General features: G+C 41.4%; 1 protein-coding gene across 2 annotated transcripts in view; it reads right to left on the reverse strand.

Annotated features, from left to right (window-relative positions):
• The window catches only part of dyrk1b (dual-specificity tyrosine-(Y)-phosphorylation regulated kinase 1B), a 75439-nt gene that overhangs the window by 12688 nt on the left and 35502 nt on the right, over positions 1 to 27249 (reverse strand). For both annotated transcript variants that reach the window (XM_084358469.1, XM_084358468.1), the window contains exons 2-5: positions 5393 to 5565; positions 3654 to 3773; positions 1575 to 1763; positions 208 to 355 (exon numbers count right to left, since the gene is read on the reverse strand). In XM_084358469.1, the coding sequence (XP_084214595.1) occupies positions 208 to 355; positions 1575 to 1763; positions 3654 to 3773; positions 5393 to 5461 (526 nt within the window). In that variant the 5' untranslated portion in view covers positions 5462 to 5565. The remainder of the gene's footprint in view (positions 1 to 207; positions 356 to 1574; positions 1764 to 3653; positions 3774 to 5392; positions 5566 to 27249) is intronic.

A 27249-nucleotide genomic window follows, 5' to 3' on the forward strand; every position in this document is an offset into this window, starting at 1 on the left:
TCAATAATAATATGCAAATATTCTTTGAACTGAGTACATCCATGCAATTCATTTCTGACTGGCAACATGACTGCTACAACCAGTGTGGAGTAAACACATCTGTGAGGCTGTTCATGTGTTATATCTGACCTCTCTCACCTCACTGTCATGTGTGTGTGTGTGTGTGTGTGTGTGTGTGTGTGTGTGTGTGTGTGTTGTCCATCTTACCTATGTAATATTTCATCTCAGTGTCATGCTTGTTCATGAGCTCCAGCAGGCGTAGTTCAATCTGTGCCTGGTTTAGAAACGCCTTTTTGTTCTTGATGATCTTAATGGCAACCCATTCCTGCTCGTGGTGGTCGTAGGCCTTCACCACCTGCAGACACACATCAACACATTACCATCACACACCCTGATACACATGGACTCACTCAGAGCCTTTGTGTTAAGTGAGTCCCAACAAGAACAGATTAAAGCTAATGTTCAGTAAACATTAAAGTCCACTCGATTCATCCTGACACTCAAACACTGTTACATCCTCAACAAACACAAATTGTCCTTTTTTTTACATTTGTCTTCATGTACAGAATAAACAAACAAGATATCAACTAGTATACTGTTTCAATTATTCATATTATTTTCTTGGCCTTTTCATGGCTTTACTGGACAGGACAAGTTAGAGAGAGGGGGGATGACATGCAGCAAAGGGCCACTGCTCGATTTCGATTATATATTTTTGAAGTTTTCTACTTTTGATGCTCAGCCGAGCTAACAATATCATAACTCCAGCTTTGTACTAGGAACACACCCACCTACTAGTCAAGTCAAGTTGAGTCAAATGTATTTCTATAGCACATTTAAGACAATGTGAACCGAACAGAGAATAAAAGATCATGTTCAAGATGAGATCCCTGATCAGTGTAAAAACTAGAACAACAACCTTTCTGAGAGCCTGTTAGCAGTAGCAGTTTAAGATTGATTGAGAGCCAAACAAAGAGGTGTGTCTTGAGTTGTGCTGTGAACCACTCAATAGAGGGGGCAGATCTGATGTGGGGGAGCCGTTTGTTCCACAGACTCGGGCGCCATCGCCTTCGAGCTTCAGCCGAGCCCAAGGAAGGAGCAGAAGTGACGGGTCAGAGGCCCTGAGTGGTCTCGATGGTCAGATAAAGAAGAGGGGGCCAAACCATGAAGTGCTTTAGAAACAAACAGTAAAACTTCAAAATGAACTCTAAAAGTGACAGGGAGCCAGTGGAGATCAGGCAGCAGCGTTGTGCTCTACATGACACCATGATCTGTGATCAGGACGACTTACTGACACTAAGTCAGTCACTGACTGCAGGAGCCACTGAGGACATCACACACATGAACTGCAGTCTGCATGCTCTGTTTCGTCTCTGATGAATTCAGACCTTTTTCATGAGAACAGTTATGTCTGAAGAAGAAATCTTTGAAGGTTGGTTCCTGACGCTCCATTTGTGAAGACAGCCAAAACTGTTGGTGCTTATACGAAGATACTGATCTTCTGAGAACAAGATTTTATAAACATCAGTTCATGTGGATTGGGTTTCGTGTAAAGTCTCCTTTGTCGGCCTTACCTGTCCGAAGGAGCCCTTCCCGATCAGTGAGTCTATCTCATAGCGGTCCAGCCACTTTTCTCCATTTTTGACTATGTAGTCGTAGTTGTCGTCATCATAGCCGTCATTGTAGACTTTTCTCTCCTTCTTGGTGCTGCTGTCCTCTGGAGGGACCTGCTGGGCCCTCCGCTTTTTCTTAGTATAGTACACCTGTGGATGAACAGGTTAGAACAGTTTAGGTTCCCAGCTCTGCTTCACAGTGCATCTTAGGACCAACCCATTACATTATCTGCACATCATTCACTATCATTTTTTAGTTGACTGTTAGCTGCTTGGAGCCTGTGCTGGTTACAGAAGGACGGACCAGGTGGGTCACCCAGCGGTCCCATCACATTCTCTTCTTCTGACTCAGCATTCACACAATTGTTCCATTTCTCTTTTTCTAACCTGGACTTTAAACACAAAGCTTTTTTCAGAAAATGTGTTCAACATAAGAAAATGGAACAATCTGCAAATCCTCTTCAAACTTACTCTACTTTGAAAATGCTAATTTCTGGTTTCCAGCAGTTGTTGAAATGTATTTAAGACTGCATGTTCTGCAGTATTTGGTCTGCTACTAGTTACAAAAAACATTCAAATGTCAAAATGTTGAAGGACTTTTTTCTACCTTTTAAAATATTGAGCTTTTTCAACAAATTGTTATCATGTAAGTAAATGGAGAAAATTTCAAATCACTTTCAAATCTACTCTGCTTTGAAAAATCTTTCACAGCTTTTGAAATATGACGGTTCTGGTTTGATGCATTTTTCACTCCTTTTCTGAGTTTATAATGGGTGTGTATTGTGCGTCTTGTGCTATGTCACATGACTTGTGAAGTCACCCACCTCTCCTCTCCTGCTTTCTTTTACATGTCTCTATCTTATCCCTTGCAACTTCACAACTTTCGCTTCTCAGCCACAATCTAAACATCAAAAAGTGGACACATTTGTCTTATTTCAGCAACAGGATTTATAGTTTCTGACGTTTCTGCCTCAAAACACCAAGAAGGCCATTCACCTGTTTCTGTACATACTTCTACTTCTCACATCATTAGACAAAACCAAAAATGCACTGATATTTGATCTTTTAACTTTATCCACACGAGTAACATCCAGGGTGGACCTCCCTATTGAGCCCACCGAATCTGCTTCTCACACAGTCAGTATATATTATTTATAGCTGTGATATGTGACATTTGGCCACCTGTCAAATTCATACTCAAAACAGACAGCGAATCACTACAGAAACCGCTAACTGTTGCTAACTGTAGCTGCTAACTGTAGCTAGTTAGCTCAGTTAGCCATGCAGCTAGAGGTCTAGACTGGAAGCTCATGGACCAGGTGTTAAGTGACGTTAAGCAAGCTAACTTCAGTAGATCTCACAATACATATACTACATAATGGAAAACTGGTCCTTCACATTCTGTTGACAAGTTTGGTAAATGTTTTGATGTTGTGTAAATTCAGGTCTGCCTGCACCTGGTTGGTTTAGGCCTCAGCAGACTGTGTTAACATCTTTCTCCTCTCTTCCTGTCAGTCCTCCACCATTTGAATCATGTACATTATTGTTTCAACCATTTATCTGGAAATGTGACATTTTTGGTGCCTATTTTAATGTCAGCCTGGTGGCTGAGGTGCGACCATGTGCCACATTAGGTCATTAATAGGTTAATTAAGGTTGTGATATCAAATTTGGTTATTTGCTACTTGTCTCTACATTTATTATCATTTTTGTCTGCACAAACACTTTGGGCAGCAAAACACAGAAGAACTAGAAAAACCCCAAAAACTGCACTCACTACTCGGGCACATGCTGTATAATGTCACTCATTGAGCTCACGGTGGCACTTCAATACTTAAGTTTTCACAATGATCAAGAACACTGCTTGTTCTAGAGATGAGATTCTTTCAACATTCTAGTCATCAGTATCTGGTCATCAGCTCCATAATGTCCCATGTTGATGATTGGTTGCAGTCTGCTTGGACCCCAATGAGTTTTTGGAACTACACTGTTTATGTTTGTTCAATTGATCCAAACCTCATTTGTCCATGAAGGCCATACCTCATTGATGTGCTTGTAGGTTTTGATGAGGTCAACAGAAAGTTTCCTCAGTGGAGCGCTGGCAGGGTCTCTGAAACTGGGGGGGATCCTCCGCTGGAGTATGGTCATATCAGACAGCACCTGCAGAGGACACACACACACACACAGCAGCACTTCATACATCAGTCTGTTTGGAGTCTGGAGGTCTGGCAGCTGTCAGTCACACCTTTATATAAGATTTGATTTGCCTGTTTTTATTTGACTTCATAGTTGTGTTTCTGTTTCAATGTGATCGGTGTGTCTCACTATGATTATTAGAGCCCGACCCATACATCAGTTGGCTGATCACAGATATATCAGTATCGAGGTACGTGTTGTCGATATGGACATATATGAAAACTTCTTGCTTTAAGTTTAGACAATAATGTTAACAATATTAATAAAAAAACATCCTGCCTCTGTGCAATATCTTTGTCTCAAGTGATAACCACATTTGAGGGCTCACTGTAAATAATATGCAAATATCGGTCGATATATCGATATGGGAACTTTTTGCTCCCTAAATATCGCCATCGGCCCCAAATACTGCATATCGGTCGGCTCTAATGATTCTGCTGCGGTTGTATTGGGTTTCTTCTCTCCTCTATCGTCTCTACTGTGTTTTTAATATCTGGAGCACTGGACCAAATGGATTTCCTGTTTGGAACAATGAGACTGACCTGACTCTGAATATAAATAAGCACATGAGAATCTAGCGATGAGAAGATGGAGTGTTGTTGTGTGAGACAACACAAGTGCCTGCCTACAGACATGCCGCTGTACAGGGTTTAAATGGACAGTTTTAATACATCAGGACATTTCTGATGTTTTTATATTTACATGTTTTAAAAGTCAAAACACTGTGTGTAGTCTGTGTCTCAATTCAAAAACATATATTTTCCTCTGAGAACAGCTTGTTTATTCACTTATGAAAAAAACACATATTTCTGAGTTTGTACTATTACCTCATTAATATTATTGTAAATATTCAAATTCTGAGTTTGAATTTCTTCCACAAAACTACATAGTGCCCTTTAAGCTCAGCCGACTACCAGGACAACAAAACACTGCAGATGGAATCATAATCTCCATTGTGTCTGTTGTGTGGAACAGAGTGACACAACAAACATCATCTCAGTTGCACATTTGTGCCAGTTGCAGATCTCTAACCCTGTTTCTTACTGTTTAGTAACTGAAAAAAAGACTGAAAACATATTTAAATCTGCTAGATCCAGATTATTATTCTGGTCGACATCAAATTATAATCACTTACAGATAAATAAATGCACCTGAGTTTTTTCATCGAGATCCATGCATTATTCCCTGAACAGTTAAGGTGAGTGTGGCCGATCTCACAATGTTAAAGACAGACAGAAAAGAATGTCCTGGATCCATTCCTTTAACTGGATCATCAAAAAGTTTATTCTGTCTATGTCTAAAGTCTATTCTGGACCAAGACCATTCCACCCATCCAGTTTTGGACACAGGTGAAAACATGACCTCCTCGGTGGAGGTAACGTAAGAATATAGACAAGTGCTGCCACATTCATCAACAGGTCAGGATCCACTGTCAGTTTTATTATTCATATGTAGGTTAATACACCATCAACAGTGTGATGAAATGCGTCAGCTCAGCAGTCAGACCACTAGTTATGTCAAGATAAAACAGAAAATGTAAATGAAACAGAAAGATCTCAAACGTGTGTGTGCGTGTGTGTTACCTGCTGCTGCTCGGCCATGGAGTGGATGGAGCTGAAGGAGGGGTGTGTATGTGTGTGCTGGCTGGTCATGGCTGGCTCAGCGAGGGAGAAGCCCTGGGCAGTGGAGGAGGAGGAGGAGGAGGAGGAGGAGGAGGAGGAGGAGGAGGTGGGCGGACATCCTGAGCTGCTTACACCTGGGGGAGAGAGAGAGAGAGAGAGAGAGATGATTAGAGAGGGAAACCCCAACATTCTCATCTGTTTCCATGCTGCCATCTTTGGTCCAACACAGATACTGCTGCTCTGTTTTCACACACAGAGTACCGTCTTTATTCACCGTACATACTGAACTGTCCGCTACACATATCCAAGTCTGGAAGCTGTTCCTTGTCAAGTTCCCAAAACTCAGTTTAAACACATCACTCTCAGATTGGTGCATTTCTGCAATTTATTTACAATATGGACATTTATCAGCAGGGCGATCTCCAGAACTGAGAGTCCAATCAAGCTGGATCCCAACCGACAGTTACATGTATTTTAACATGTCACAAGTCTGCTCAGCTCATTAAATGATACGGTAGGGTGGCTTACTACTTATCAGCTAACATATAGGTTTATTGACCTGCATACCAGGTTTCTACAAATAATGATCTATTTACACATTTTAATATACAGCAGGTATCTACACAAGCTGCCCCTCTCATTATTGCACAAACCCTTAGCGCACTGATAACTGACATCATGTTTCCCTCTGATTCAATCACAGCTCAGATATGAAACAGAACATCAGGATGTCCTCCCACTGTATCACCTGCTGGTCTGATTCTGGTCAAACTCGGAGCCAAATGAATCACCTGAAAGTGAATGATTTCCACTCAGTGTAGAGTAGGGCTGGGTGACTGGACCGTCATTTTATTCTGCCGGTTGAATGGTGAGGCTCTGAAGAACGTGTGAGAGCCTCTGCTCAGTGACAGCAGGTTAACACACACAGGCCAGCACCAGCAGGGAGAGGCAGTGGGGACAGACAAACAGCCAGAAATCAACTTCAATCCACCTTTTAATCCAAAAGTTTAAAAAATAAACTCTGAGCTCTGCTTCTGCCGTTAACGGCTCTGGATTAGAGCAGCTGTGTTGCCTCTCTCCTCCAGCAGCGGTCAGTAGGCAACAGCAGCAGCAGCAGCTCTGTACCTCTGCTCAGCACTCTGTGAGGCCCACGATATCTCACACCTAACTGGCCCAACCTGAGTGTAGAGGTCACCAACAACTTCATACAAGCACAAGCAGTAAGATCATTAGTGACCGCTTCAAAACCCAAACAGCTCAGATGCAACTGCATGAAACAAAGTTTTATCTCTTTAGAAAACAGTTGGAGAAAAAAAAGCTTTCCAATCAGCCAGCGTTCGATTGGCGTTAGATCACGACCACAGGGGTGAACTGCAACACTGAAACTGTGCCATGAGTAAATTTCAACTCTATAATGCTGCTATAAGTACAAAACTGTCTGAGACCACAAGTGAAAATACTTCTGTTTTGCATTTATTTCAAATAGAATATCTTCATTATATACATATATATTAATTAGTATTTGTTATGTCCCCCCATTGACTTTAATAATAGCATGCACTCAACCGCTATCAGGCCCCCAATTTATCTGCACTGATATGGTACCGGGGCTTGGAGTCGCCAAAAAGCATGAAGGACTCAAATCACAGCAACAGTGCCTCACATTATACTGTACACATGTATTTAATTTTTCTCATCTGCTGTTGACAATACAAATGCCTTGTACTAAAAATAATAATGATAATAAATCTTTTTTTTTTCATTCGTGTTTCACAGACAATGAAGGTCAAATGTTCTGTTATTTCTCTGCTACACTTCTTTTTCCTTTCAGTTTTCTTGAAACCTAAATCAATTCCACTTGACTCAAATTCACCAGCTCTAATATGGCACAGGATTAAATTCTGAATGTACGACCAAAAAAGATAAGTTTCCTTTGATTTGGTAAAACCACCCCTTGGATCAGTACAACACCTACTGCAGATGTCAGTGTCCACACAAGACGAAGGCATTCATGAGCCACGATGACAATCCAGAGAGCAGACGAAACGGCTCCACGTTGTCAAGAGCCTGCAGAGCAGTTATCATATATCTAGATTGTTGCTGTTTCACTGTCCATCATATTACAACTAACACAAACAACTTTTAACTACTAACTACTACTTTTTTACTCTACTGACCAAAAACACTGACCAAAAATAATCTAAAATAAAAATCGGGGTCTGCGGAGAATCAACACTACATTTTTGTGTACGTACAAAATATTCAGATTTATAAAACTTGCCGTACACCCAACAGTGTGTAGTTTCTCTTATAAATCCAAAATCTACTTGGAAATGTGCAAAAGGAGTAATATGGGGTAACACACACTTGTCATTTGTTGCTGCAGCTTAGGGAGAAAACTGGTGCAAACCTGGAGAGTCATGAGGTGAAGTGTGTGAGGATCGTTCCAACAGCTGATGGCTGATGCCTTTACCTTATGGATATGAGGGGGTGCTAGACACCCACCACGGGCTACAACAGTAGCTGCCCTCAGCACACCTGGAAACACGCCTCATCATGACCAACATCATGTCAAAGTTTATTTGACAATGTAAGGAACAAGGAAACTACTAACAGGCCGCACATGACCATAAAATCTGCACCTGTACACAAACAAAGTGGAACCTAGCCAGCTGTGTCCATGCCAGTATAACTCAGTCGTGATTCATGTCTTGACATAAACCTTGACATTTACCTGAGACATCATTAGATAATAAACTGCTACTGCAAGTGTGTTTCTTTGCTTTGGCCTTGTCGTATCTGTGCTGTTTTGCTGGTGAAGGGAAAAAACTGCAGAGGTCAAATACCTGCACTATACAGGTGAATCAGTGATTCAGAGCAGCCAATCAGAAAGCTCTCAGCCCACTTCTTCTGATGCCACTTCAGCACACTCAATCAGCAGTGACATGGGCCAACACTGGGCACAGCAAATTGTGCCAGACACACTCCAAAAGCTACAGCTGGTGGTCAGCACAATAATATGATGGTTGGCTGCTCATGCATCTGTCAGTCTCATCCTGTAGAAGAATAACCATCACATCATCACACATCACCACGCTGGTCAAAAAAGCACAGAAAAGGCTCTACTTCCTACAGAATCTTAGGAAGGCTAAATTCTGGAGCCAGATTCTGGTCAACTTTTACAGAGGAGCAATAGAAAGCATCCTGACTTGAAACAAACTGGCATGAATCATCACGGCCCAGGACAGGAAGCTCTACAGCGGGTGATTAAAACCACCAGAACATCACTGGTACCATCACTGATACTACAGAGCATCAGTGACATCAGTGAAGTAAGACGTCTGCACAGAGCCCAAAGATACTGAAAGACAACACCCACCCAGCCCCAGTCTGTTCACCCTGCTGCCATCTGACAACAGATACAGAAGTACCTGCTGCTGTACCACCAGACTACAGAGCAGCTTCACTCCTCAGACTGAGAGACTCCTGAACTCATCATCATCACTGCATTACATGAAACAGATTGTTGTTGGTTTTTTTTGTTTTCTGTGAATGTAGCACAGAGGACTCACACATAGTTTAATTGTTTAACCCCCCAATTTTTTAAAAATGATAACGAGCTTACCTTGTAACCTTGTTATTATTCTGCCATGTGGGAAATTTCAACAACAAAATGGAATACCAATATTTATAAAGGCGCTTCAGTCGCCTTATTATGCAAAGAGAAAAGAGGCCAAAAACACAAATTTGATCCATGTGGTTTCGTATCAGCTATGAGAAAGATTTTAAAAAACATCAACAGGTGCTCTGACTCCGATGTTTGAATGGTTCCATTTTCATAACAGGCAGCTGTATGACATAGCATTTTGTAATAAAGACAGCTCTCTATCATGTAGGTTCTGAGTGTTCATTGGGGAGAAGTGATCTCATCATTTGTACTGGATGTAGCTATTTCCCATTACATCCAAACTCTTATGCCACACACAAGCTTTAGGTGCTGTCACACAGAGAACTGGTCCAGCTGTTAGATGCCTGCCCCTCACATGTTCCACCCCTGTAGCCTGTGGATCTGGAGCTCTAGTGTTGGCTCACTACTGACCTCTGCAGAGAACAGCTTTCCAAAAAGTTCCAGAACAGGGTGGTAACTGGACAAAATCCAAACAGTAAGATGTGGAATATTATTGGGCTTCTTCCTTTAATGCACAAATCCATGTGGAAGAGAACCTCAAAACGAGCTCATGCCACTTTGAGTCAAGAATGAGCTTTCCATAACAGCAGAGGCAGCCGTAACAAACAGAAATACAGTTATACAATACACAACATCTAAATCAATGTTCTTACACACCAAGAATGATGATGGTGATTGTGTACATATAATATCAGCAACATGGATCCCTGTTGTAAAAAGCAGCTGGACTCACTAATTTAAAATCTGTAGAAAATGACACCAACATGCTGAAGCCAGACATGTCATCATCACAGTATAAACTCTATCTCTACATACAGTATGTGTGTCTGAGGCTTTTGTTGTAGGCAGCAACAGCAGGAAATACAAACTGTATTAGCAGGAGAGCACACCATCACACAGTGAAGCTTCTCAATCCATGAGCTCAGAGTAAGAACAAAAAGTATTAACACCAAACCACAAAGATCCAGTGAGCTACTGGAGTACTGGCAGCCCCTCACATTGTGAGGGGATGATTTTGGTCTCAAATACAGACACTCTGCTCTCTACTGGAATGGTAAGGAGATGCTGTATTGTGGTGATATGTTGTAGTGCTCAGCACACACCACCAGAGGTCAGTGTGTACTGGTGGAAGAGAAAGCTGAGCTGAGAAGAATGCGACTGTGAGTGTTGGGTATAATGTTATAGAAGTAGCCTCTGCCCATTTGGGAACATTTTGGGTTTAGGGCTGGTGGTAAAGTTGAGACAGCCAACATGGATGAAGCCGTCTGCACTATTTAACTCAAGAAAGCAGCACATCATTTCCCTTCAGCCCACTGATGCGTCAGTGTTGACCTCGGCAACATCCGTCAGCGGGTCCACCAGCAAGAATCTATAGAAGAAGGGCACTCATTTGCTACCTGTTCATTAAGGAATGAAGCCCAGCAGGACTTGTCTAAGTACACTAAATGTATTTAGACACACAGCAGTGTATGTTACAATGACTTCTGTCACCTGTAACTCAGCTGTAGTCATTTGTTTGTACACTATATACCATATACCCCAGTGAAATATCTGGAAAGGTGTGAAGGTATAAAAAATACAGGTCTACATTTACATTACTGTCACATAATTCAGGGTGGACATTCTCAGTGTAAGAATAACTGTAAACTGAAATGAGAGGCTCCTCAGCACTATTACCTCCCATATCTTTTTCAAATAGCTCCCTGAGATTTTAAATAGATCTAAATGAGGCCCTAATTGTGAACCATTGAACCACTTTGAACATATGTGTTGAACTGCATGTGTGTACTTGTGTTGTGTTGACAAGCAGGAGAAAGTAATCCAATCATTGTGCTGGGGACCGCCATGGTGCTCGCAGCTCTGGCCTGCTTACAGATATGACACTGCTGGAGAGAGAGAATATCTGCCTAGTACTGAAAAATCAGCTCCATCTCTTTAACAGACTGAGAGGCACCCACAGCACTTCCTCAATCTGGCATACCCCTTCTTGCACTGCCATTGGTCGAGGCCCCCTCTTTCTCTGTCAGCTGATTCGCTGTTGGTATCTAAGGGCTGGCTGGCCAGCACTCTATAAATAAACCCAGTGCTGTCTCAGCAACCAGCCTACAATACTCATTAGCTACTTCTCTCTCTCCTCTTCCGCCTCTCTCCTGCTAAGCAAGTAGCTTCCAATAGCAGGCCTGGCTCTCAGCAGCAGGAGTCTGACATACTGTCCCCTAGCAACCCAACCCACCCTACCAGCCACTCTCTCCTCCCCCTTTCCTTCATCATCCTTCCTGCTTTCTCAAACCTCTCTGCCTCTCAATACAGTTCTCTTTTCTATTCACTTATTTGTTTGTCTATTTAAGGGACAGAGCACATTACTGAACATCAGGGGGAAAAAAGATGTAAACCTGCCAGATTCTAGCAGGAATGTTAGTTTATATATGTAGTCCATAGGCAGGTTACATCCATCCATCATCCAGACTTCCCTCACTCACTTCAATCAGATGACTGCTCAGCATGTCTCAGAGACATTTTCCCTTTCTCTGCCCACTGTCTTATCTCTTCATTAGGGTTGGGTTGTGATGATTTACAATGACGTAACAGTATTTAAGGAAACAGTGGGGTATCACTCAAGGAAGCACCACCAGAAATTAATGATTTTTAAAAAATTAACAGTTGTGCAACACTGCAATGACAAATGGTGTCTTTACTAGGGGTCGACCTAGTGTGTATATATGTTTTTTTCAGGGTTGATATCGATACCAATTAGTAATCCTGGAGACCAATAACCAATAATTGGAACCGATATACATTTACAGGAATACTAAAAATCTTGGTCTCAAAGTCGAGAACAACCAGTGATGGAATGAAACCAACTACTATCCACTCAAGTACTGTACTCATGTACAGTCCTGAGGTACTCTGCTTAAGTATTTGCATTTTCTGCAACTCAATACTTTCTACTACTTCACTCCATTATTTGATAACTTTGGCTACTAGTTACTTTGCAGATTCAGATTACTCAGTGCTGATCAGCTATTACTGGTGACATCAGATAGTGTTGTGGACACTGAGACCGGCTGCTTATGCAGTACTCTGGCTACATCAGGGCCTAAGTATTGGCAAAGTATTACATTTGAAATGTTTTAATTGTAACGAAAATCAGACACAAAAAACACTGATACAGATAATGGTAAAAATGCTGAATATCAGCCCTGATAATCAACCACCGATAATTGGTCTACTCAAACACACAAATCTGTTTAAAAACAACTGGAGTCAAGACCACTGATGTTCAGTTAGAAACAAGTCCAAGTCTGAGCAGTGTCAAGATCCAGTGAGGATCAAGGCAGATAAAAGACAACAGGGAGTAGGAGTTTGATACTCTCAGTTTGTTTGATCTAAGCCAGGACTACCAGAACTTTTGAATGGTAGACCACAAGCCAAAAGCAAACACCTATTGTCTTCCTCAGATGCCAAATAGTATGACACCAAAGCCCTGAGAGGCAAGTAAGGAAAAACTATGGTGATCCATAATGTGAGTGTCTTCTGAACTGTTTTCTGTCCTGTGTTTATGACTTAAGAACACATGAAAGCACGTTTAGACAGGACAAGCTTTCTAGCTTCCTTGAATCTTTTTATCACGGCCTCAGCATCACCAAGATCCCAGGATCCCTCATTTGACTGACTTCTGCACAGTGTCACTCTGCCCACCATGCTCACATTATGAAAAATAATTCATACTAATTCATATTAAAAAGTTATTCATGTTAGAATTTGTTTAATTTTCTGAAGATTTTTTTTTTTCACTAGAAACATCTGACTGGCTGAACTTCAGACAGGCCAGCAGTGGCCCACAGGATGATTTGTAGCAAGATGTACATAAATCTGGCCTTTTGTTCAGAGGTAACTCTGTATACACCCAGTTGGTGCTTGTTTGAAAATACTTTTCTAAGCTTTTTTAAAGACACCTGGTAAATTTCAAGCGTATCGGTGCGACCAATGAAAACCTTCAGTCACACTTGGCAACCAAAGAAGAAGGAAGAAGAAGAATCCACAGTCGGACCCCGCAGCCCCATACCTGGAGCACGACTGATGGGAAACAAGGAGATGGTCACAGAGAGAAAGTTAAGGGACAGTTGAGAATCCCCCTTTCCTTTTTACACACCAGCTTACTTTATTAAAGCTCGTCTTTTGGTTTCACTTGTCTGTCTTGGTGCTTTTGCAGTACGAACTGACCCTTTGGACCCAGCAGACACCAGCTTCCAACTGGAGGAGGTGAGAACTGCCATGAACAATTTCTTCTTTTGTATGAACTGTAACACATCATATATGAGGGCCAAAACTGTTTCTGAATCAACTCTGAGCTCTAAGCCCTGGTGTTTGGGAGGTCCATGTGTGGCTGAACTGTTCTCTGGAGTAGCAAATCTTAAAAAGACTATTGTATGCTGGCTATCCTGGACTCCCATGCTCCCATGGCTGAGCATGAAACCTGCCAAGCCTCAGCCCCAGGTTCCTAGCTCTCGGCCCAAGTCTCAGTCCAAAATCCCCAGTTATCAGCCCAATATCAGTCTGCTAGCAACAACCCTGCCGATCAAATAAGCTTGGATTTGTGAGATTTGCAGCCTTTATGCCCTGAGCCAGCTTGCCATCTCCAGCCTGGTGACACCTCAGATGACTCCCAGGAGTCTCCTTTCTGGGAAACCCAGCTAGCTTTCAAGATGGCCCCCAAAAGAAAGCAGGGCTCCAGACGAGGTTGGGGCTTCTTGTCCTCACCGCTGCCCAGTATGTTCTCCTGAGTCAGAGGTCCTGGCCCATATCCACTGTGTTCCTGCATTGGGGGATCCCAGTTTCCAGGGTAAGCCGACAACTCTCCAGACCATCTGTCATCAGCCTTAATGGACACCCAGCCAGACCTCAAGCTGCCCACCTCCAGCCCTGCCTCATGCCCCAGTGCTGCTGCCCTGTTGCCAGCCTCTAGTCCTTCCATCCTGTCGCCTGCGTCCTGCTCTGATCTGCAGCTGCTAGACTCTGGTGCTGCACTCCAAATGCCAGACTCTGGTCCTGGTGTCCAGCCTGGTTGGGTTCAGATGGGTCCCGTCTTTGCCGCTGGCCTCCCACTCTTAAGGTACACTTATCTTTCATTACTCACTGACTGACTTTAGGGCTGGGCGATATGGCCTGAAAACTATTTTGCAATATTTTAAGGCTACATCGCTATATTTTTAAAATCTCCTTGAAACCACTTCATTAACACTAGGACTGGGAGACAGAATCAAACATTACAATATTTTTGACCAAATACCCTCTCTGGTGCGACAGTATTGTAGGAATGAATATTGTTTCTGTCACAAAGTAGGAGCACAATTAGATTTAATCATTCAATTAATCATCAGTAATGTGATATACTGACTGAGTGGGTAAAGACAAGTATTAGAACATGTAGATCAGTCTGGTAAGTTGTCATATCACTATGAAACAAAATCTCAAATCTATGACAACTTACAGTCTCATATCTTGATAAAAATATAATATCTTTATATTACTGACAGATGTGCTGATACAGGCTAATATCAGCTGATAACATCGCTCTCTCTGTGTTGCCAGTTTATAGGTACGTGGAGTAAAACGAATGCAGTCTCATACAACAGTCCAGCAGTACATCCTGATGAGCTCAACTCTGTGGACGTATCGACTGCTGTTGAATTGTATCATATGATATGGTGTTTCTAATATTAAGTCTACCCTTATTGATATAAATGGGGTGGACAAATTATTCAGAACTCTATATACTAAAGAATATAACATATTTCAAACGCACTATGTTGGTAGCTACCAAAACAACCTTAAATTGACTCAGCACCTCCAGAACTGTAGTTTATCACAGCCAATCTAAATAATATAACCTGCAACACTGAGCTAGAGGCTGTGGGCTGAATCTGTTCTACATAGTGTTGTATGTTACAGTTCCTGAGCTGTGACCTTGACCCTGACCCATGACTTGGCCATGACCACGGTCTCTAGTCACACCATGGCAAAGCTCTTCTCTTCTAGTACACATATAAAGAGAATAAGACTGTTCAGAAATATAGACAAACTCATATACTAACAGTGAGGGAATTGGACAGCTAGTTGGATGGAGTAAACTAAAACCATGAGTACACAGGAGGAGGAGTATGAGCAGCAGGTTTTTCACAGTTTTTCTTGTGCAGCATGAAGGGACTACAACATGAAGACAACCAATAAATTAACCCTTGAACATTGTTGGCAGAGCAGCAGCTCCAGTCTTCCGTCAGTGTTCACACATCATGTGCTCATATATAAATATTTATATATATATATATCACCTATATTTTGGTAGGAAGTCACATTGAGATTAAAATCTCTTTTACAAGAGAGACCAAGCCAAGCCAGGGTCAAAACAGCAGCACGAAGGACATGACGAGACAACATCACATCAGCAGCTGGAAGTATAAAATTCTATCCATGAGACTGTATCAGAACTCATCTGAAGACACAGGGGTGTAGTTTGAGCCCAGTGTTGAGTGTAGGTCAGCTGTGTTTTCACCAACACACCATCACTGATGTTACACATGTATAATGGAAGAAAACACACTTGAATTGTAAAAATAGACTTCAGGTCAAGGTCACGTCAAATAGTACAACTAAACACAACTGTTGTGTGGTCGTGTAGACAGCTGTATTTATTCAAATATAATGGTGTCTGTTATATCATAAGCAAACGGCACATAGCACAAGAGCTTGGCAACGAGGTGATCAGGGTTCAAATCAGAACAAATCTCAAAAGATTATGATGCCGACAGATGAGCATACAACTACTGACCAGCAACTTCAAAACCAGGTGGACAGCTGACAGATCCCAGTCACAGGACCCATTCAAATAAGGATCACTTGACTATACTTGCCTGTCTGTCTCCTATACAAAAAGACAAGAGTAATGTTCTCCCACCAACAGCTGGACAAAAGCTCAACTGTTGTCCCAGCATGGCAGGAACATACCAAGTGATCAAACTCTCAGTACTGTCAGGAAGAATCGCTCAGTGTACAGCCTCTAACAGACTGACATCTAATAATGGAGGCAGGCTGGACGTCTGGGCTGAACAGTGCCTGGTAACTAACTGGGTGATGGAGGTTTGAATCCCTCTTAACTGATGGTGATGCTATATGAATACCGAGCAACACAACATCTTCACTCTTCTCAGCTCGTCTAGGTGCTTCAAGGGGCAGATATTTAAAAACTGCAAAAATAAAAAGCAAACGGAAAACATCAATATCATATGGACATAAAAAACCCAAAAAACAACAACACATGAAATGTGATTTTTGCAAAGTGAGTCTAAGCCACATTTGTAACAAAGTGATTGCACTTTGATTTCTGCGGATGTGTCAGTGTGGACATGCTCTTTTTCCTGTCTTTGCCAGCAGCACTGTATCCTACAATTGTGATATAGCAAGACAGCAAGAGCAAATATATTTTGAGGGAAACGTAATGCTGACCGAATTATGTTTTCAATTAACATAATGAGGAAATGGGGTTAATTGCACTCACTTCAACAGGTTCAGCTGTCTCTGATGAAACAATGTTGATGCTGAACGCAGGCTTATTAGTAAAATGTTCACTGACAGCACATTATATTTGTTTATGGCCAAAACAGACAATCTTCCAATAAACTCATATTATTGAACTTTTGATGGTTATTTCGAGGCACTGGCAGCGCTCGTTTAAGGTTAGAGAAAGATCATGGTTTGTTTAATACTAATAATTAATTAACATTTAACCAAAATCCTCACTCATCTGTCCCTTACCTTAGCGAAAGTGCTGATGTTGCCTGAACTTAACCATAAAAAATGGATAGTTTTATTTTCTCATAACAGTATCCAGCCAGTGATTGGGCTTCACCACAACAACATGAAGAAAACTGTTTAGTAGCCTCACATACAAATGTCAATTATAGGAGATAAGGTTCAATCGGAGTGACAGAGGGCACCAGAGCAGCTAACAGAATATATGCTGCTGCTAGCAGAGAGGAAAACAGTCTGTGGACAGCAGCCACGTCACCGCACTACGTAGTTACTCACCCTACCACAGCAGCCCATGCAGATAGGTCAGTGATTTCTGTCTTTAAGTCTGTCTGCCAGTCTGTCTTTAAGATCTGATTTGAGAAACAAATTTGATTTGCCTGCAGTCTGAACAAAGCCTGAGGTGTTTAATCCCATGTGTATGTACTGGACATACACAGGACGCCAAGACCAGTTTTAATGAGGGAACCCAGAAACCTTATTCTGAAGAACAGTAACTATATGATGAAAGAGCTTATGAAAGAAGCAAAGATGGGGAAGCCACTGAGCCAGCCATGCAATGGGTAGTCGACCCACCACACCCCATCACCTACCTGAGGAATAGAACTGTAACCTAAACCCTGATCACTGAACCACCGCTGAACTCCAGCTTATACTAAAATGACAAAACCCAACAGACCTGGGAAGAGAAGAGAGGCGAGGGGAGAAAATCATCAGCCTATCAGCCTGATGTGTTCCGCCCCCTCTCTCTGATTCTTAACTGATTTCAGGTGAGAGATCAAACAAACACTCCCACAGGCCATGTGTGACATGATGTCCAGGGCCTCGGGAAACTGCCCTGCCCTAAGATGGTGGAGTAATGGACCCAATCTACAACTTCATCATCATCACTGCAGCTTGGCCAACATCACACTTCGCAAGATGAAGTGTGAGACTGACATCGCAAATCCTCTGATAGACTGCATCAGGCTGCTGAATGTGACTTTTCTACCAACTTCCATGGACTACAGTGTGGTCCACATGAGGTTCAGAGGGCGCTATACGCACGTTTTACGTTATATTGATACATTTCCAAACAAAATATAAGATGAGACAACACTGTTTATATCGACAACGAGGGGCGCCACCTCCACTCCACGACTCAGAAATCATTAGGATTTTTAGGCTGAATGGTGATACGCATTATATGTTCGTGTTTTTTAGTTGGATGTGGGACATGCGCTCTCCAGATAAAACACACGTTGCTGCACTGTTTTCCACTTGTCTCTGTAGTGGAACTATTTAAACTCGATCCGTTTCCCATTCAGAACCCTGTTTCAGAAAGCAGGATAAGTGAAGACTCTGAGTTTGTTAAGCTTGAGCTGAGGGAAACTCTGGGTTTTCCGTTTCAGAAACACTTCAATTCTGGCTCAGTTACTGAAGTAACGGACTCTGTGAAGCAGGTTTTCTTCAACAAACTCTGGGTTTCTCTCTGATGCCTCCCCTCCTGCTGAGCCTGAAGCAGCTGTCTGACACACCGTTTCATTTCCTCATTCATGCAGTCGGTATCGAAGCACATATCAAACACATTCATTTGCAGAAGTTTACATCTTTAGAAACATCAAATTCCACGACAGAAATGAGTCCATTATGCTGGGAATATCTTTAACACAAGCGCTTTAATGATCAATCTGTCATCAATGTAAAGACAGAGACATCGTGGATTCATCTCACTCATCTTTAATATACAGTCAATCATTCATCCTCAGCTCAGAATAAGATCATCTGTTCTTCATTCAGCTGATCCCCTGCACTGAAACATTTACTGTACAATACATTTCTGTAGTAATCACTGTTTATAATTTCTATCTGCATAAGACACTGATCAGTGAACAATCATTGTAATGTTGTGATTGGTCGCATGATAGAAGATTGCTATCATAGTGTGCATCATGTTACAGATATGTGTATTTCTGAGTGAAGACGGTGAAAAGACTTTCAATGTAAGTGGGCTGAATGTAGTTTAAAAATGACTTTTTCAATACAGGCTGCATATACACAGTCTTAATGGGTTCTGACAGCATTTCAGTGACTGTGTTTAAATGTACACAGGTTGAAATATAGTTTCTGAATGCTGATGACCAAGACTTTTAAATCTAAAAAAGTCAGTTAGAACCCTGACACATTTTAAACTGCACATCACCACAATCATTACTAGCTTTACAATAGGTCCATATGTAATATCTGTTTGATCCATATTTTCATGGTCAGTACCTGCCACATGCAGTTTCTCACCATCAAAGGTTTTAATGTAGGCTGATGTACAGTAAGATGTAAGTACTTCATCATTCATTAAGACAATTCCAGTCTGCTAAATGATGAATAAGTGGACTATGTTGGATAAAATTGAATAGTAATAATAGTATCATGGTCTGTATTTACAAGCTATTTCTAGAGCCACTGGATTAAAATGGAGGCTTTGCTCTTTAATTACCCGTTGCCATGGTGAATCAGAGTATCAGAGCTCCATTGATGATGGACATAGAACATACTTTGGTTGAACTAATTCTGGAAACCATCTTTTCAGTTTCATCTCAGGCTCAGTCAACTCAAGAGTTTGTTAAAGCTGCTGTCTGAACAGACCCCAAGTCAGTAGACTGGTAATACAGCAGGTGTTCACAGTCCCACTGTGTTTTTTAACTTGTGTTGGACATAAAAACCACCACCATGTCTCACTCCACCACTGCTACCACTCACTCTCTACTCTAACTTGTATCCTCAAATACCACAATGCCCCGGGTTGCTCACTGGTGATCACATTATGATTCCATTATCAAAAGAAGGTAAAAAAATATCGCATGACAAGTACCATGATAAACTGGATTATAATGCCAGGTTGATGGAAAGTACAGCAAGAAGTGTTTTTCTTTGATGTGTGTTTCAGAATGATCCATTCCAAGTTAAACTAGGAGTTTGAGATGAAATTAAAATAATTATGATGTCTTTTAGTTTTAAAAAGGAGTAGTTTTACATTTTAAAAAGCTTTTAGGAGTTCACTCAACAAAAACATAAATGCAACACTTGTACTTGCTGTCATTTCCCACAAGTTAAAGTGAAAGATGTAAGACTTTTTATGCAGCCAGCCGGCCAATTTAAAATCTGCCAACACACCCAATGTTCAATTAGATTTCAATATTCAATTTTAACAGTCTCCCTATTTTCTTACCAATTGGTAATTTCTCCTGGTAATCTCATTTCATAGAGATACAAATCAAACAGGTGTTTCTCAGTTTCTGTGTGAAATATGTGTCGTGGTACCCGGCAACCCAACCCAGAGGAAGAGGTGAACACGCCATGACCCTGACTACTGTGCTCCACTCGACCCTCCACTCTGCTCCGTCTGCTGCTGAAAATGGATGAAATATTTCTCATGAAGGAACAAAATGGCTTCCAAATTTCACTTCACTTGGTGCGAGACCTTCCCCATTTTGAGACGTCAAATGTAGATGTTGACTCTTGGTCAGTTTTTTATCAGACTTCTTAAAAGTCATTTTACTTTTACATCCTTTTAGTTATTAACATGTGGTGTACGTTACATGTTGAGGGTGGGCCCTTTGCAGATACCCCAGAAAATCTCCATCTTTTTCACAGTGTATTATTGGTAGATATGTATCTGCACACTCTCACATCAACGTCAATGTGTTGTGTGATGAAACTGCACATTTTGGAGTGGCCTTTTACAGCAACAGACCAAAGCCCATCTGCACAATAATCATGCTGCCTAATGTCTGTACGTACGGGATGATATGAACATTTTATGTTACAATTATCCTGTTAAACATAAAAAAATCTTGAAAGTCATCAAAATATCATTTAACTTTAAAATGAAAACTAAAATGTCACTCAAACACACTGGAATCACTTCAACCTCAGACTCAATCAGGAAACCAACACGAATGTCAGCCAGTCAAACAGCTTTTTACACTTAACCTATTGTTCATTGACTGAAAAATGATAAATGTGAACATGCCTTGGTTCCAATAATGATTCAGGTCTAGCTTTCACACCAACATGCTGCAAAAAACTTCAAAATGTAAACATCTACAATTCCAATGCTGATGATCATGTGATATGAGAGAAAACTACAACTACAACTGCTACTAAATGGAGGCAAGCGCTGATAGTAGCTTTCATGCATTGTTTGTGTGTAGAACCTGTAAAAAGATGTTTTACACAATCTGCTGATTTCACTCATTCTAAATATTGCTGGTCTCAAATCATCCGTCCGTCATTTTAAATAGTTAAAACACTAACATTTCATCCAACACTTCCTGTCACACAGGATATATAGAACATAGCTGCTATAGTGGAAAAGGACTGGTACACAACCAGTTAATAAGCACGACTGAAAACCAAGCGGGCTTCGGCCAGCCTGAATGTGACCACTGAAGATGGTGGAGTGCATCATGAGGCGAGAGGACATCACATCAGATCTACTGAAGAAATGTCATGAAGGGAGTCAAACAGGTAACATACTGTCATGAGGTGAGACGTCTCTTTCCCACAATCTGACAAAATGTTTCATTCTTAACACAGCTGACAAAAGCTCCATGTAAACAGAGCTCCTTCTTTATTATAACATATTCAGCACATTGTGACCATGCCTAACACATGGCGCAGACACAGCGCTCCTGTAGGACTGCTGCTGTCATGGACAGATACCAACTTTACCAGCAAACTCATTTCTGTCCACAGAACAGCTGTGGTACATCCTCAGGACATGTTGAAGGTTTAAAAGTTGCCTGAGAGAAAAAAAAGTTGGAAAGATGAACTATACAATTCTGCTATTTGTCTTATGAAATCTATTCTATTATATATTGAATGGCCAACAGTGCCAGTGGGAAAACCAAAAAAGGGACCACCATCACGCCTTGATGGATCAGAGCCAAGTCTGATTGGGGCCTCCATAGATCAGACTGTTTCCAGCACATCCCTCAGATGCTCGATCAGATTAGGATCTGGAGGCTCTGGTGGCTCAATCAATACCTTGGGCTCTTTGTTGTGTTCCTCAAGCTACTCCTGAGCAGTTTTTTTGGTGTGTCAGGGCTCATTGTCCTGCTGGGGGGGCCAATGCCATCGGGGAGTCCTGCTGCCATGAGGGTATGTACTTAATCCACAACGGTGTTTGGATGGGTGGTGTGTGTCAAGGACCCAAGGTTTCCAAGCAGAACATTGTAACAAGACCACCTGTCAGTGGTCTTAATGTTGTCTGTGTGTCCGACAGAATGCTCTAACATATCAGAAGAGCAAACAGCAAACTTCAGTAACAACATACAGTCTAAAATATGAGCTGTAAACTTCACAGTGAAAACAAACAGGTTTGCACAAAGTGCTGTCCCACTCACACTTACAGTGATGTCACAGGTGGTGCTGATGAACATCTTGGAGGTTTCCGTGGACTTCTGGCAAATAGCAATAACTGCAGTCGTGACACATCAAAGTTTTCTAGATTTATTCATAACACATACACGCCTTGATTTTTTTTAAAATTAAAAACAGAGCTAAAAATGAATGAAACTGATAAACAAGCAGGAAAGGAGAGTGATGAGAGGTCAACAGAGTAGGCTCAATTTTAATTCCCAGCTGGATGTTAAAACTTAGCTTGGACATGATTGACTGTAAGGAATCCACAGAACCAAATGGACCGGTGCAGTGGTCAACAGTGTTTCCCACACATACACTTTTCATGGGTGGAGCCTCTTTTTTTTTTTTTTACCCCTCTGAGAGAATACACCATCCATGATCGATTAACTAGGTGACAATTAGCCAGCCCTCGCTCTTCGCCTCCCTTCTCCTGTCAGTCACACATGCTCTGCAGACAGAGGAAGAGATGCTCTCTGGTGTTACATCCCTCCTGTAAACACACTGATTGTGAAGCCACATTTCATATCCAATGTCGTTGTTTTGTACAAACTTGTAAGTGGACCTGATTGTTACCATGTCATTTGGTGAACGTTGGTTTGGATCAGCTACATAATTAACAACAAGCTTCCTCCACACATGGCTCACCTGCTGTCATGACAACGGAATCGCAGGTGAAAAATCCAAAACGCAAAGTGTGTTTTTTTGGGCAACTTTATAAAACGTATTGCTGGAGGAGAAAGCAGATAAAAGCTCTTTTCACACAGAGATTCCGCATTATCGCTACAACAAAGGCTCACCTCTACACCACCAACATAAAGCAGCTCCAGTGTGTCATTTCATACAGTTCACTGAAGACTCGGTCAGGCGTGCTGACAGTCGCAGTGACTTTTCCGTGGTTTTATTTTCAATACAAGTTGCCAGAGACAGTAACTACAACAACACAATAGTGGAAGGCAACAAAGACATTGTGAGTTCTAGTTTTTTGCTCTAAATCTCGTCACATAATCACCACCAGTCAACAGCAGGAGCTGCCTGGCTCTCTCTGCCAGGGACAGATGCTGTTTTTCAGGCGGAAGTGTGACGAAGAGTCGGTAGGACAGACAGGATGACAGGCACTTTTCCACGTATAAATCTTCCTTGTTCACGAGGAATTTTTCCCTCATTTGTAAAATATGCTGAAGACATGACCTGTTACCACATTACTGTTGTTTGGTCCTATAACGTTGCTTCGTGTGTTGAAGTGTGGGTCATTTCTCTTCATAGTTGATAAGTGAAGGATCTGTTTAGCTGTCAGACTGTGAACACCATCAGAGCAAGACACGCTTGTCCCGTGCTGCCGGCATTTCCATTCACAGACGTTGATTCGCCTCTGTTGCGGCTTCGTTACTACCTCCACTGGTGGATCAGACGTGGAACAAAATTGTCCATCCATTCCGCCCCCGTAACTTTCATACAGACAGAAGATTCCCGCCTTGAAAAGGCAGTGTGAAAGGGGCTAAAGTTGCTGGGAAAGAGAAAATAGAGGCAGAAAAAGAAGGAAAGGCAGCCAGTGTGTGTGCATTAAGGTGGACATTAAATTAACAGTATGTAATGTAGGCAAACTCTTAAAGCCATTCTGAAGAAAGAAAGCTGATTTTCAAATGTTTTTCTCAGGCCGTCAAATAGCCAGTCGAGTCGCACCGTTTCATTGGCCAATGCCCTTACAATATGAATCCACAGACACAGTTTATACATCACCAGGGGGCGTACAACACTCCAGATTCTCCCTATGTTTGGTAGAACAGTAACAGCGAGGGCGCGTTCCCCTCTGATTGAGAAACATCCAATCAATGTTTTCATTGGCTGTTGCTGTGTTCGCTACTGCCCACCCTCTGTGAGACGTCTCTTTGTCATGACGCCTGCACGCTCACAGACGGACCTGCTCTGATAACAATGAGCTCTAAAGTCACTGAGAGGCTGTTCACAGCTGCATTAACCTGCATGTGAGTGACCACCTGTGATCTGATGTCACTTCCTGCTCTATATGAAATAAACATGTCCATCACTGGGACAAACACACACCATGTTTTTACACAAAGACAAAAAGAACTGCATGCAGAACATTTGCTGAATTTGCAAGAAAGCCCAAATAACAACTCACTAAATTGAGACATTTTTTAAGGGAGTCTGGGGACTTTGTCCACGGGGACAAAGAAGTAGCCTATTTTCGTTACTGTTTAGTTTATTTGTAAAAATTTGACGTTTATCGTAAATAAGATGGTCATCTTTAGTAGATATAATGTAAATGATTAAATCAGTTGAAACAGTGTTTTAAAAGCTGCTGGGATCTAAGACGCCCTTTAGACACAGAAGCAGACAGGCTGGTACAGCAACACTGCCACACACTGACACTTTTTACAAGGAAACAAACAGCTTCATGCTTTTATTTAATGCTGAATTTTCATGAGGTAGAATTTCCTGTTTTGCAGAGTTGAAGTTTCTCACGCAGCATCTCTGGAAGGGAATCTGGTGATATTGTGGTTACTAGTTCAATGTTTAGTTGAAAACAGACAACGTGTTCACAAACATCTGCTGCTAACACAGACCAGTTAAGAGAGCATAAAAACATTCTTTATCAATGTGGACAATGCTCATTGCCACAAATGCAACAAGTCTTCTGAATGTGCAGGTGTTAACACGAGACCTCATTCCCAAGATCTTGGCCTACGTAGCCAAGGGGTGGAGAAATGCACCGAGCTCCACCTCAGGTGTGTTAGCGAGTTAACTACACAAACATGCTTAATGATTAAAAGTAACCGGTGTCTGCTGATTGTTTATGCATTCAGTCAGAAATGGGTGTTTAGACATTCACAGTTTCAGTTTCAGATCAACCTCTGCATGGAGGATAATTTTAGTACAATACACAAGTGTTTGGTGGAATTATGGCTTAGCATATATGTAAATCACTGTGGAGTACAACATCCCAATTTGTATGTATGCACATATCACCTATCAGTGTTTTAAAAACTGATGATTTACAGTCTGTGCCTAAAAAATCAGAGAGAAATCACAGCCTGCTGTTTCACATCACGTGTGATATCAATCTCTTAATCAACCCTAGCTGCCACACAGATTGCACTCATATTCTTCTTCTTAACATTATTATTGTATTGAAATTGTATGCCCTTTATTAGATAGTGATAGCAGAGAGATGACAGGAAAAGAGGATGAGAGAGATGTGAGAAAAGGTCCCATGACAGATTTGAACCTGGGATGTTGCAGATCATGGTAAGCGACCCTGACTGCTGTGAATTATTTATGTGAAAAGTTGTGCATGTGTACATGCATTGTCACCAGAAAGGACACAGGGCTGTCAGAGATGATGCATTTTTTAACAGAACAACTTTGCAGTCCAGGAACAAGCACTGCATGGTTGTGGCAAGTTGCAGCTGGTTCGCATAACACAGCACATTGTACAGGCACTACACATCATGAAGAGGGCTGTCACCATGCTCCACATGCATGATTCTACTTGACTTCAAGTTTTAAGGCACTATTTGATCAAAAAAAAAAGTAGCATTGATGGCTAGGCCATCACATTGCCAGCACATGGCATCTTCTTTGAAATGGAAGGGATGTTTCACAACAACCGTTTGACTTTATCCTGGTGTGGTTTTGCAGTTTTAGGTTAGACACATTCAGATGATATTCCATCAATCCGCCTTAAGTGATTCAACAATAAACAACAAACGATAGAAATTCAGTTTCTCAAAAACTGAATTTTCTGCCCCGAGTTAACCCTCAAAACAACAAAGGATCTTTCATTGGACATTAAAAATTACTTCAATAACAATAGATAATAATACTGGTCTGTTTTCCAATGAGGTAAGATATGGCTAATGACAGTCTAAATTTTACAGGTGAAGGCTGAGCACATCTACAAACGTAATCGTAGTTCTGTCATTCTTTGCAATGTCATTCCCGAAACAAAAAAACACACTTAAAGTACCAACAATGACGTGTCTTAAGATAACAGTAAAGTCCAGACAAGGGCTGAATTACATATGAAGCGTGTCTGGTCTTCAAGCTTTCTCTCAAACATGCACAAACAACCAGTCTCAACACATGCTCACATGAATATATGTAGTTGTATTATTATAGTTAAAATCACAATGTTTGTTTACAATAACTTCCTGGTAGAAACCCCTGCATCACACACTAGTGTACATACAATTTAGGGGTGTCATGATGCTCCAAATCCACGATTCAATTTGACTTTTGATTTTAAGGTCACAATTTGATTCAGTTTTTTATTTTAAAAAACGTACACCACTGCTGGCTATGCTGTTATGGTGTGAAGCAGAGATCAATCAACAATTGAGATAAACGACACCAAAGCAGTGTCAGCAGAGTTTATTTATTAAATGACTTTAGATACAAACTGTTTGTGTGGCGGAGAGTCTGACGAGATTTACTCACCAACGGAAAATATCTGCAACTTAGGGGCTGAAAGCTAATTCTCTTTAACGTGCCTGAACTCAGCTGTAACAACTCACACCTCTCTGTACTCTGTCCAGCGCTTAAAGTCCTCACGATGTCACCTGCTAGGAAATAAGAAACATTAAAACTCATTCATCTGTGGACAGAATTGCTATAAATGATCTTGAGCTACACTGTGTACGATGTCACTAATTTATGGATTGGAAGAAACGACTTGCTGTCCGGTCTGAAAGCGGACTGTTGATACTGCATTTGATTTCCATTGTCGAAATTGAAGGCTGATTTTGATCAATTTTCAATTTAAAATCGACATCGTGACACACCTAATATAATTGAATTGTCTTTGTTCATCATGTTATTTCAAAGTGTAACTCATCTGAAATGCATGTTTGATGCTTTTATATCTCATTAATGACACTTTTAGAGCCTTAATTAACTAAAT

The sequence above is a fragment of the Pagrus pagrus genome (genome assembly GCF_965226575.1).
Source record: "Pagrus pagrus genome assembly, chromosome: 7".
Classification (NCBI taxonomy): domain Eukaryota; kingdom Metazoa; phylum Chordata; class Actinopteri; order Spariformes; family Sparidae; genus Pagrus; species Pagrus pagrus.